The sequence below is a fragment of the Magnolia sinica genome, chromosome 18 (assembly GCF_029962835.1).
Source record: "Magnolia sinica isolate HGM2019 chromosome 18, MsV1, whole genome shotgun sequence".
Lineage (NCBI taxonomy): Eukaryota > Viridiplantae > Streptophyta > Magnoliopsida > Magnoliales > Magnoliaceae > Magnolia > Magnolia sinica.
Genome location: NC_080590.1, coordinates 28243128 through 28255141, shown reverse-complemented (window position 1 = coordinate 28255141; position 12014 = coordinate 28243128). Strand labels below are relative to the sequence as shown.

Sequence of the window (12014 nt, the reverse complement as noted above, 5' to 3'; positions counted from 1 at the left end):
CGGCTTCCAATTTTACTACCCCAAGATCAGTACAAAAATCAGCTATATACTCATTAGGTAGATCAAACCACATGGAAATTTCTAGTCATTGATAAATAGTAAAATACAAGTGTGGTCCGCTCTATATGTGGATATATCTGATTTTTGCAATAGATAATCCTCGTGATGGGGCCAACTTATTTGACGGTTTGGATTTCTCTCGAAAGGTTAGAAGTTATCCGGTGAGTGGTCCGGAGCTTATAGTCCAACCCGTCGGACTTGGTACCTTCTCTTACTTTATTCGTTTTAATATGCAATTTTGCCGGGTGGTATGAGCTGTGTTTGGCAGGCATTTCACCTCCTCTTCGCTCTTCCCTACATATACTCCCACCGAAAACCCAATCTACTCACTTGCAATCTCATTCTCTTCATTCTCCCTCTCTTTCCCAACGACCCAAATGCCCATTTTCCTCTTGCAAGACATCAGTCCTTGATATTTACGCCCATCTCATCCCAGCCATTGAATCAAGCGATCCCTCTTTCCCATTTATAAATCCGCTAAACGTACCTCTCTTTCAAACCCCATTTGTTTTTTCCGACCATATGTGCCAAAATCCAATCTAGAGTTCTTGGTTTTGTGAAACTGGGTAAGTCTACTTCCATTATTCCTTAAAAATACCTTGATAAAAGCCTTGCAAGCATGTAATTCCCGTTTTCCAAACATACCCAAATCCCAAAAAAAAAAAAAAAAAAAAAAATTCATTTTTTCAGTCCCTTTTAAAAACCATTTGGAGGTCACAGACTCTTCTCATTTATCTTGGTTAAGCTGGCCTTTCTTCTTCCCATTCCTTAGAAAAAACATTTATAAAATCCATCAAATCATGTAATTTTGATCTATTTTCCCCTACCCCACCAAAAAAAAAAAAAAAATCTAGTCCTCTTCTTCACGTGTAATTGACACATAAATATCTGGTCTAGTGGTATAAATCTGCCCAAAATTCATATCCTGTAGTACCACTTTTGCAAAAACCTTCAGATCATGTAATAGTCTACTTCTCTTGTTGCCCCCCCCCCCCCCCAAAAAAAAAAAAAAAAAAAATCTATTTTTCTTGTTTCGATTTTATTACGAGAATGCCGGAATCTGAGAACGGTACGCCGAATGTATCGGCCCCTGCTACGCCCGGCACGCCCGGCGCGCCGCTGTTTAACCCGCTCCGAGTCGACTCGCTATCGTACGACCGGAAGTCGATGCCCCACTGCAACAAGTGCTTCTCTGTCGACTCGTGGGTCCCATCTCACACGTGCTTCACCGACTTACCCAGGCCCAACGTCTCCCTCACCAGGAAGGTACGCACGTGCCGCCCTCCTCTGACACGTATCATCTCGAATAGATAAAATAGCATTTAATGTACTGACTCTTTCTTGCATCGGCTACAATTATAGAACCCGTTTTTCCTTCTTAGCTAACATGCATGGCAATTGCATGCTCCTCTAACATACATCACCCTATGGGGCCCACATGCAGATATGGTTAGTATATCGGAACCGTCCAACCTCGTAGGCCCATCTGGATGGTCCATTATCCCCAAAACCACGAGAAGATTCTCGTGTCCATCGATGGAAAATGAACGTGATCAATGGTCTGTATTCAAGGCCACAACCGATGGTCAGTATCACTCATTTACTGTCTTTATGGGATCATAGCCCATCCACCATAGTACATAGAAGATGGACGGTTCAGGTCATCAGATGTACCAAACGAACACACTAGGCCACTTTTTAATGACACGTTCGGAGCACTCGGACTTATGAAAGAGAGAATATTTTTTCCATGTTTTTTATTATTAAAAAATTCAGAGTTTTTTTTTTTGTATTTAAATAATTATTTTTAGAATCAGCGGATAAACTCTTACAACTACCGCAATTTATTTATTTTTAAAGGTGGAGATTATTCAGTCTTCAACCGTACACCTGGAATTGTTGGACGGTAATCCAACTGTTCAAATCGCTGATGCGATTGTGGATGGGGCATGTAACGAAAATTTGCGCTGACATTGAATATTAGCCCTCCAATTTTTCCCTTCGAATCTGAACCACTCATTGTGTTACTTTTAACCATCCATTTGATTGAGTTTACGTGGATGGTTAGGATTGGTTGTGATTATGGAGGTATGCACAATCCGCAATGGGACCCACAATTCGAATGATCTGGAGGGCTGTACATCAGCACCACGTGCGAGGAGATGAGTCCCTTCCTTGTGCAAGGCTAAAATAGGAATCCAGCCCTATATACTACGTCGGGCGATTTCTATCCATCTAGTATGGGATGGAAGCAACGCCCATGCGCTTCATCTACCCGCATAATAACGGGACCATAACTAGGGATGACTCTAAACGTCTGGACGGTGCTATGGACGGTCCGTATTTGAGAAGTAGATGTTATATAGTTACCGTTGATTGGACTGTTAGGATTGCCAGGCCAGTAAAATTTCCGGAGCATGATGGAGCCTTTGAATTGAGCTTTCTAGTGTAAAATCATATACTCTCAGTTTTATTAAAAATAGTAGACAACTTTTAAATCAACTAAAACTCTTCCCAATGAATGAAATAAGGACTTTAAGCTATTTAAAAATTTTCATAAAATTGTAAAAATGGTTACTTACTAAAAATATTAAAAATTAATTTAAAATTCAAAATAAACTCTAAAAGCTTTCTTTTTTGAAAAATCATTTAGGGCTCATTGATAACTTTTCAATGGCATGTTATGTGCGGAATGGATAATTTGATGCACAAGTATAACTGTTTGAAGATATAGTTTGCCTAAACCCTTGATCAGACTTCCTTACTTGACTTCTTTCAATCTTAGTTGTTCACGTGATTATCATTGACTTTATCCTATATAATTTAATCAATATGATTTTTAAGCAGTCGACCATAAAACATATTTAATACGTTTTGAGTGCCCACATTCAACTAAAAGCACTCTAATCTATAGTCGGTGTTGTCAAAATTGTCATGGTATCGCAAATCATAATAAGAGTTGAATCGTATTGTATCACAGATCATATTGTAAGTTGTAAGATTTTTTTAAGATTTTCTTAAAAATATTAAAAAATAAAAACTCAAAATTATCCTTTTATCATCAATATATACTAAGTAATACTACGTCATGATCATGTTAAAAGAAGGTCTTTCAAGAAATTTTCCTTAAAGGCATACAAGCATCTTTTAATAATATATATTCTTCTTAACTTTCTTAAATGTAGAATCACATTTGAAAATCACTATTTGATTTTGTAAATCAACGAAAAAATATATTTTGATTTTTAACAATCATTATACAATACATACAAGCCAATATAATCATAACAATTCATGAAAACATTTCAAATAAGCTATATATCAATTTGGTGTTTCGACTAGTTAAGAATTAACATATCATTAAAAAATAATAAAAAATAATAAAATAATAAAAAAGAGGCTGCAATTTAATATTGAAGAGAAAAATATTATTCAATTTTTTATAAAAAATAAAATAAAATAATTTACCTTTCTAAATGATTCTTTTTTATTAAAGTTTTTTCGCTAAATGATTCTTAAAGTCTCACTAATTTAAACGCAAAAAATAAAAAAATCAAGCCTTAGAAGGGTATTTTGTTGTTTATTTATCAATGGCTAACAATTGTTTATTTATCAGCCACAGCCACTCATCGAGTATAGTATTTTGTTGTTTATTTATCAATGGTTAGCAATTGTTTTCTTAGTGTAGACCACCTAATGGGTGTATAGGACTAATTTTCTACAAGCTTTAAAAGGGTTGGATGTTGCATGCATTTGATAATAGGTTGGAAGTTATTTTTTAAGTGGACCATTAAATTATGGTCCAACCGGTTGGACCTGAGACCTTGTCCATAAGTATATAATGGTAAGGGAGTTGCTTGATAGTTGATACCCCAGCAAAGCATGACGTAGATACTCAGTCACTTAGACATTGTACACGTGGCATAAATTAACTTGAAAATGGTCCTAATTGCGGTCCTTAAACTTGAGATTGACTTCACGATTTCTTAGTAATTCATAAGGTTAATCTTTTTTTCGTAATTACCAAAATACCCCTTGACTTTGAGGTTTGGGAGAAAGTCGAATATAACAACAGCACATGCGTGCTTGTAGAGGAATACAGCCAAACCGGCCTATCAGATCTGTTTAAAAAATCAGTTACACCTGCTTTCATTGGTGTCGTACGGTGGGCCAGCCTGCATGCGTTAGCTATTTGTTAAAAAGATCAGGGCCTCGGAGGCCGTCCATTTGGGCTTGACACGTGGCGTTATTCTCTTTCTTTAGTTTAATCTATCCATGACTTGTTTTTTGTACACGTAGCAAAAACATATGAGCTAAAACAATCATCAGGTAGGTGGTACCTTTGGTGGGCCATACCGTAAAAGATCGATTGATCTAACAATCGCAACCCTCTATTGCAGGACTTTTGGAAAGAAAATAGACGGTTATAAAGGAAATGTCGACTAAAGTTCCTTTGACCATCCATTTTTTTCTTAAGTATCCGATCGAGAGGTTGAGATTGTCCAATCGGTGTGAATTTTAGGACACGGCTCATCCAAGGTAGGGCCTACCTGATGATCGGGTCGGATCTCATGCATGTCTGATTGATCTTAAGAAAATGAAACCCATTTAAGCCACTATTTTGTAAACGTCCTTTTTTTACACCTTTTTTTTTTTTATTGGCAACCAAAGCCAAAGGCTACAAAACTGTACTTTTTCAAACCAAAAATCTTTGTATACATTTCAGTTAGGTGGGTGTAGATATCAGTTCCATTTTATCTATTTTATTTGGACACGCGGATTTCCTGGGCTTTCTTAGGAAATTCCATCGCTGGGAAGTTAGGTAGGGGACCACCGTGATGTTTGTGAGAAATCCACCCCGTCCATCCGTTTTGTGAGCTCATTTTAGGACATGCAACCAAAAATGAGCTAGATGGAAGACTCAAGTGAGCCACACGAGAGGAGAGACTGAGGAAAGAAATGCCTACTGTTGAAACCTTCCTGGGTTCCACCTTTATTTTTATATGCCATACAAACCGTTTATAAGGTCATTCCCACTGGGATGAACTGAAAATACAAAAAATCCGTAGCCTGATATAAAACTTGTGTGGCCATATGAATGTTTTGACGGTGGTCGTTTAATCCCCACGGTTTCCTCTCGTGTGGCCCACTTGATTCTTGGATCTATCTTTTTTTTTTTCCACACGTCCTAAAATGAGCTCGCAGAACAGATGGACGGGGTGGATTTCTCACAACATCACAGTGGCCCCCACTTAGCTTCCCAGGAAATCCAGAAAACTTTGACACTTGGCACAATGTGATAGATGCAAGCACTTGGAAATTATTTAGAAATTGCACACGCGGAGACAATAATGAAACTGTCCCATTCACGGGTCCCTCACTCATGGTTTCAAAACTCGTTGACTTGACTCGAAACTCAGCCGAGTCAACTCAACTCGACCAGAAATTGAGCTGAGTCACCATGAAACTCACTAGTGCGTTTGATTCCGTTCAGACTCACTCTGACTTATTGAGTCGGCTCGCCTAATGGGTCAACTCAGCATGACTGGAACTCCACCTCTAAAAAGAGACATCCAAACATTAATGAAATCAGCTGACTTTTTCGTTTGTCATCTTGCCTATTTTTATAGGTCATATGATTCTAAGTATGCATTGTTAGTTAAATATTAATCTTACTTTAATATTTTGGGCCAAGTCGAATCAAGTCTTCCGGTCAATTCGAGCTTTCGACTTTGTTTTTTTAAAATTATTGATGAGTTGAAATCTCAAAATTAGATTGGTTGGACAGTCCTATCCTCTGATTCATTGGCTCTTTTGTTGAATTAAGACCATTGCATGTCTTTTATTTTAACTGTACGTCCAATAAATGTCCACCAATCCATAGTCAGATTATCAAATAAGTGTAATCTTTGGTTCATGGTAGATCTAAACTTAGACCAGGAATTCTAATTTGGACAGTTTTGAATTACTTGTATTCCCCCATTGCAATATCTAGGCAATTCATAGTGCCTGAGTATCATGGATCATACTCTGTCTGAGTAGCAAAGTTGTTCTCTTTATTTTGATATGTAGATCATCCATGATAGAACTCACTAAATGGATGGATCCGGTCTGCCTTCCCATTTCCACACATGCCATGGGTGTTTTAGTAAGGTCGGTCTATTGAATTAGTAAGGCCTGTTTGGAATGTGAGATTAAATGGTATGGAATTACATTGGATAGAATTAACACCATTATTGCACGATGATTGTATGCCTGAAAATAATACTATGGTATTTTGACCATCCAACTTAAGCTTGGGATCACATTCTTCCTCGAAAAACACTATATTAAGGGAAATTGGTGTTTGGTGGACCAAGTTATTGTGATTAACAAACTAAAAATCACAACTGGTTCGAGTCACCCATGCTTGTACATAATTCTAATGTCACTTGTAAATGGTGCATATGGATGGATAGCATGGATAAAACACATGCATCAATGTGGGGATGTAGTGGATTTTGAAATCCTACAAGATTTACTATTAGGACTAGTGAATAATATGATACCTGGATTAAGCCGAGCCTTCCCGCTGTTTTCAAATGTAGGCTGAAATATGCATGGACCAAATGCAATTCTGTACCACTTAATTTCACCTTTTATATATATATATATATATATATATATATATATATATAATAGTATCTCTTATTAAGAAACTCTTACTGAATTAGAACATAGATGCCCCCAAATCCTATGTTCCAAACAGGTGTTAGCATGGTAGATTTCACCCATCAGCTTTGAGTATTTAAAGGACGTGAAAAGACATTTAAAGAAAACTAAGAACTTGCTTGCCATAACCCTGGTCAAAGATAATAACACACAGTCTCTAATTAAGTTTTTTTTTATTAAATCTTGTACCATAGTTGCATGGTCACATGAATTAAATGTTCCTAACCATCTGATCAATCTCATGCTCTTGGACAGAGAGTGATGGGCAATGGCCCACAAAGATAGATATGCAGCTGGTCAGATGGTCAGGATTATCTAACCGGGATATTTTGGGGTGCAGGAAATGGTACTTGTAAGAGATACCCATGCAATTTGACGAAACTGCCCTTCTGATTTTGGAAAATTACATTACTGCAGCTGGGAGCTGAATTCGTGGGGACTTTCATCCTGATATTCTTTGCAACGGCTGCACCCATTGTAAACCAAAAATACAACGGTGCAGAGACGCTGATCGGGAATGCAGGATCGGCAGGGTTGGCTGTGATGATCGTGATCCTATCAACGGGCCACATCTCTGGGGCCCACCTCAACCCATCTGTCACCATCGCATTCGCGGCGTTCCGTCACTTCCCGTGGGTACAGGTGCCCGCGTACATCGCAGCACAGGTGTCGGCATCCGTATGCGCGGGATTCGCACTCAAGGGCATATTCCATCCGTTCATGTCTGGTGGGGTTACGGTGCCATCGATCAGCACGCCCCAGGCGTTCATGCTCGAGTTTGTTATCTCTTTCAATCTCATGTTCGTCGTCACCGCCGTCGCGACGGACACTCGCGCGGTACGATTCACCTTTCCTTTATTTATCTCTCTCCGTTGAAAAACGATGGGCGGGTATCTTGGAAGGATTTTAAAACCCGTATGAACGCGGATTTACTGCCAAAGCCTTTCGCAGGAACTTCCTGTGAGGGGAAGCTAGGTGGGGCCCACCATGTTGTTTGTGAGAAATCCACCCCTTCCATCCGTTTTTCCAGATCATGTTAAGACATGGCCCAAAACTGACGTGAATCCAAACTTCAAAGTGGGCACACGGCAGGGGATTGAACGTCCACTGTTGAAACATGCGTGGGGCCACAAGTTTTGAATCAAGATAATTTTTATGTGAAATGTGTGGTGGTATTCCTGCCCACCATTCATTCGATGTGGGCGACTTGTGCGGCCACAATCTTTTCGGGGAGATGTACGGCTGGAAAAAGCATCTACGGTCTAAATATATAATGTACACGTGTGGCTCGCTTGACGAGAAATCTACCTTGAACTTTGGTATAGGGCATGCCTGTAGTTGTCGCTACCTGCTGAATGGCCCAGATCAATGACATGTATGCTATCGGATGGTGGGAACTAGGCCCCACATGGTAGCTGTGATGAGGCTTCCATGGGGTCCACTATTATGTACGTGAAATCCGAACTTTGCATCAGGTGTGCCTCTTCATGATATACCTGCAAAGCCCAAAATTCCTGCGATGCAAAACTCGGGTGGGCCACACCACAGGGAACAAAGTACAATCACTCTATAGACCTTTAAATTCACGTCGTGTGACCCACCTGAGATATGGAATGGGATTATTTTTGGAATGTCCCTTCGCACTTGTAGGTTGCATCTGATGACCGGATCGGATGGTATGGGCCCCACACAATCTGGTAATTTCAATTGTGGGTGGTGTCCCTCTCACCGTTGCTCAAGAGTTCTTCCCTGTGGTGTGGCCCACCTGAGTTGGGATGGCACAGAGCCAGACACATCATGGTGGGCCCCACACATCTCAACTCAAACGTATGTGATCATCCCCATCTATGGATTATGTAACTCTCTTTTAACAGATTTTTAACAGATGTTGTTTCTCAGGTGGGAGAGTTGGCAGGAATAGCCGTGGGAGCAACCGTTATGCTTAACATTCTGATAGCCGGGTTAGTAAACTCCTTTTTCTATGACCAAAAATGACCTTATGACAATCAGCCATTCTGTGGTTGAAAAATTATTTTCACTCCATGATCAAGATTGGATGGTGATTGAAACTGGGCCTTTCTTGATCCAACGCTCCAGAGCAAATGAGGTCCACTTTCAAAGATCATCACCATAGCAAAATTTGACTGTCCATTTTTTCATATTCTATATTGGAGATGAAGCTGCACTCGTTATGGCACATATGGGATGTGTAAATCAATCTAGACGACATGATGTAAGGATTGGTGCAGATCAATCCACTGGTCGGGTGGGCCACACATGTAGTTGAATGTAGACCAATGGCCATCTTTTATTCCAACTATCTATATTTCTCATACTTGTGTGGCCCACCTGATGAGTAGAGTGGACTTTGGATATCTACATTAGCCCTGCGTGATGTAAACAGCTTAGTGGGTGTTACCCTTACCGTGGGGCCCACCCTGGTGATGTGTTGTATATCCACACCGTCCATCTGTTTTTATAACTTATTTAATAACTTGGTTCCAAAAATTAAGCAGATTCAGTCTCAGGTGGACCACACTACAGGAAACAGTGCTGTTTGAGTACCTCACCGTTAAAAATTCCAAAGGGCCTATGTAAGGTTTCTGTAATGTTTATTTCCCATCCAACCTGTTGATAATTTCAAGAAGAAATGGATGAAGGGAAAATGCAAAGATCAGCTTGATCCAAAACGTTTATGGCCAACGAAAAGTTTTTAATGATCATTCGTCACTGTTTCTAGTGGTATGGTCAACTTGAAACTTGGATCTTCTTAATTTTTGGGATCAAGTTCTAAAATGAGATGTAAAGACAGATGAACGGTGTGGATATAAAATAAATACATCAATGCGGGCCCCACACGGTTAGAGTAACACTCACTAAGCTGCTACCGGATAACAGCTAATCCGCTCCCTTCACTGCCCGTCCTACTCCGTTAATCGTTCTAAAACATGCGACTCGTTGACCTGCTCAGGCCAGGAACCGGTGGTTCCATGAACCCAGTACGGACGCTGGGTCCCGCCGTCGCAGCCGATAACTACAAGATGATCTGGATTTACATGCTGGCCCCCATCGCCGGGGCGGTCACGGGCGCTTCTGTCTACACGGCCGTGAAACTCAATGCCGAGGAGGAGGAACCACCACGCCCCGTCAGGAGCTTCCGTCGCTAACTCTACCGTCCAACTCCCATCTATTCTGGGCCCCACCTCTCCATCACATCGCTCCTTACTTTATAGAACAAATACTATTTATATAATGGTCCAGTAAAAGGCGGAACGACTTTAGGAGGTGACGCAAAGTCCACGATTTCTGTATGGAAAGAAATTTATATTTAAAAAAAAAAAAAAAAAACCGTGAATGCGCTGGGAATTATAATCATGCATGCATGTTCACACACATACATGTTGTTGGTGTGATCTCAAGCGAATCGTTTGTGTGGTTTGTGAGGTTTGTGTGGATTTGGAATAAAGCGATTATATGCAGACAATGCAATCGCTTGCTTTTGTATAATAAAAAATGTGTAATCTGACGTTGGATTTCTTATATTATTATATTGTTGCGTGTAAATGCTGTATTATTAAGTGTCATTGATTAATGTGCTAATTTTCTGATTAGTTGTGGTGGCTTAAGGTGCTCTTTTTCTTTATGCTTTTTTCTTTTTTTAATGGACGGTCCTTACTCTAATTAAGCATACATGTGTGCTCCACCTATTGAGTGGGAGAGCATGATTTTTAAGACTGACTAATCTTTCATGGTGGGGGCCGGTGTTTACATGAATGTGATGTGTTGCACATGTTACACGTTAAGCTAGCAGGTCGAACTGATTGGGTGGGTTGAGTCGAGTTGCAGCCAGGTGGTTTTAAAACCTGGAAACTGGACTCGAGTGGATTTTCAGCTAGGTTAGGTCGAATTGGATTCTGACTCTACTCAATGTTTAATAATTTAATATTAGAAGTATTAGAAATGCTAATGTATATCTAATTGGGAAAAGGTGAGGTCGACTTCATGGGAAGCTTCCCACAAGGTCCAGCTCTGTAGGCCCACCATGATGTGTGTGAGAGGTTGAGCTTTGTGGGTCCCACCATGACATGTGCCGGGCATCAATCCCATTAATCAGATGCACCCTTTTCTATGGCCCTAAAAGTCAGGCTAATCCATGAGTTAGGTAGGCCTTACCACATAAAACAGTTGAGAAAACCTTCCTAATTGCATATAGGGTTCAATGAAATGTGGTTTAGACATCCAACTCATCCATTGTGTGTGTCGCACTTGGATGAAAGGTTACAATAAATTTTAGGACATTCCAAAATGCAAGTGGGCCTCACCAAGTGCTTTTAGATATTTTAGGCATGATTTTCCATGATTTCAGATTATATATTTTAGGCATGATTTTCCATGACTTCAGATAATGTGGCGCAGCTGAGTTCTAGATATAGCTGATTTTTAGCACATCTCATGACCTACATGGGACTTACCAAATTCATGAGGTGGATGTCCATCACACATCAAAGTAGGACCCACAAAGTTCTACCTCGTGGGACCTCGTGGGGAGCTCCCACGAGGTCAACCTCATAGTAGCATTTCCCTATCTATTTCAATATTAAACTTGACCCAGGAGTAAGTTTCCAAGCCACTGGCTTGAAATCTCACCTCGAGTTAAATCAGCCCAGTTTGAATCAGTCAGTTTTAGAACTATAGCCACATGTGGAATCAAACCAATGGGTCCAAGTAAGTCTTAACTCTCCTAACATGAGTCGCATCCAACTCGTCCAAGTCATAAAACCATGGCTTCCATCCTAAGTAACCTTCCATGCCACATGTATTTGGGTATGTATATACACACACACACGGAAACACTCACCTGCGAACCCCACACACACACACACACACGGAAACGCTCACCTGCGAACCAGTTCTTAGGTACTACATAAAAACTTTTTTGAGAACTCATCATATCTGATGAGTCTCGCAAATCTGAACGGTCCACATGAAGCAAAACCTCATGAAACCCCCTAGTACGAATTTTTACTTTGATCCAAAACTTCGGTAGGCCATGAAAAATGCAAACAATTTCTTCCCATGATTTGAATTTCTCTTTGCTATGGCCCACCAGAATCTTAGATCAGGGTGAAAATCCACCTCCTAAGGTTTCATGGGATTCCGCATCTTATGGACTGTTCGGATTCAACACCCATGATACGTGTGCAAAGGTGCGCACATGCGTAGGTGCGTAGGTGAGCATGCCT

At 40.2% G+C, this 12014-nt stretch overlaps 1 protein-coding gene across 1 annotated transcript; it reads left to right on the top strand.

The window, feature by feature from the left end:
- Positions 1-299: 299 nt before the first annotated feature.
- LOC131232695 (probable aquaporin NIP5-1) lies at positions 300-10335 on the top strand. The gene is made up of 4 exons (XM_058229113.1): positions 300-1326; positions 7189-7608; positions 8671-8732; positions 9743-10335. The coding sequence occupies exons 1-4, from the start codon at positions 1111-1113 to the stop codon at positions 9936-9938; spliced, it is 894 nt and encodes a 297-aa protein (XP_058085096.1). The 5' UTR covers positions 300-1110; the 3' UTR covers positions 9939-10335.
- Positions 10336-12014: the final 1679 nt, after the last annotated feature.

Bases quoted from the DNA above. Each gene is read 5' to 3' on its own strand.
- LOC131232695 (XM_058229113.1), top strand. From the start codon at position 1,111: ATGCCGGAATCTGAGAACGGTACGCCGAATGTATCGGCCCCTGCTACG. The intron at 1,327-7,188 runs GTACGCACGTGC...ACATTACTGCAG, and splicing joins ACGTCTCCCTCACCAGGAAG to CTGGGAGCTGAATTCGTGGG. The intron at 7,609-8,670 runs GTACGATTCACC...GTTGTTTCTCAG, and splicing joins TCGCGACGGACACTCGCGCG to GTGGGAGAGTTGGCAGGAAT.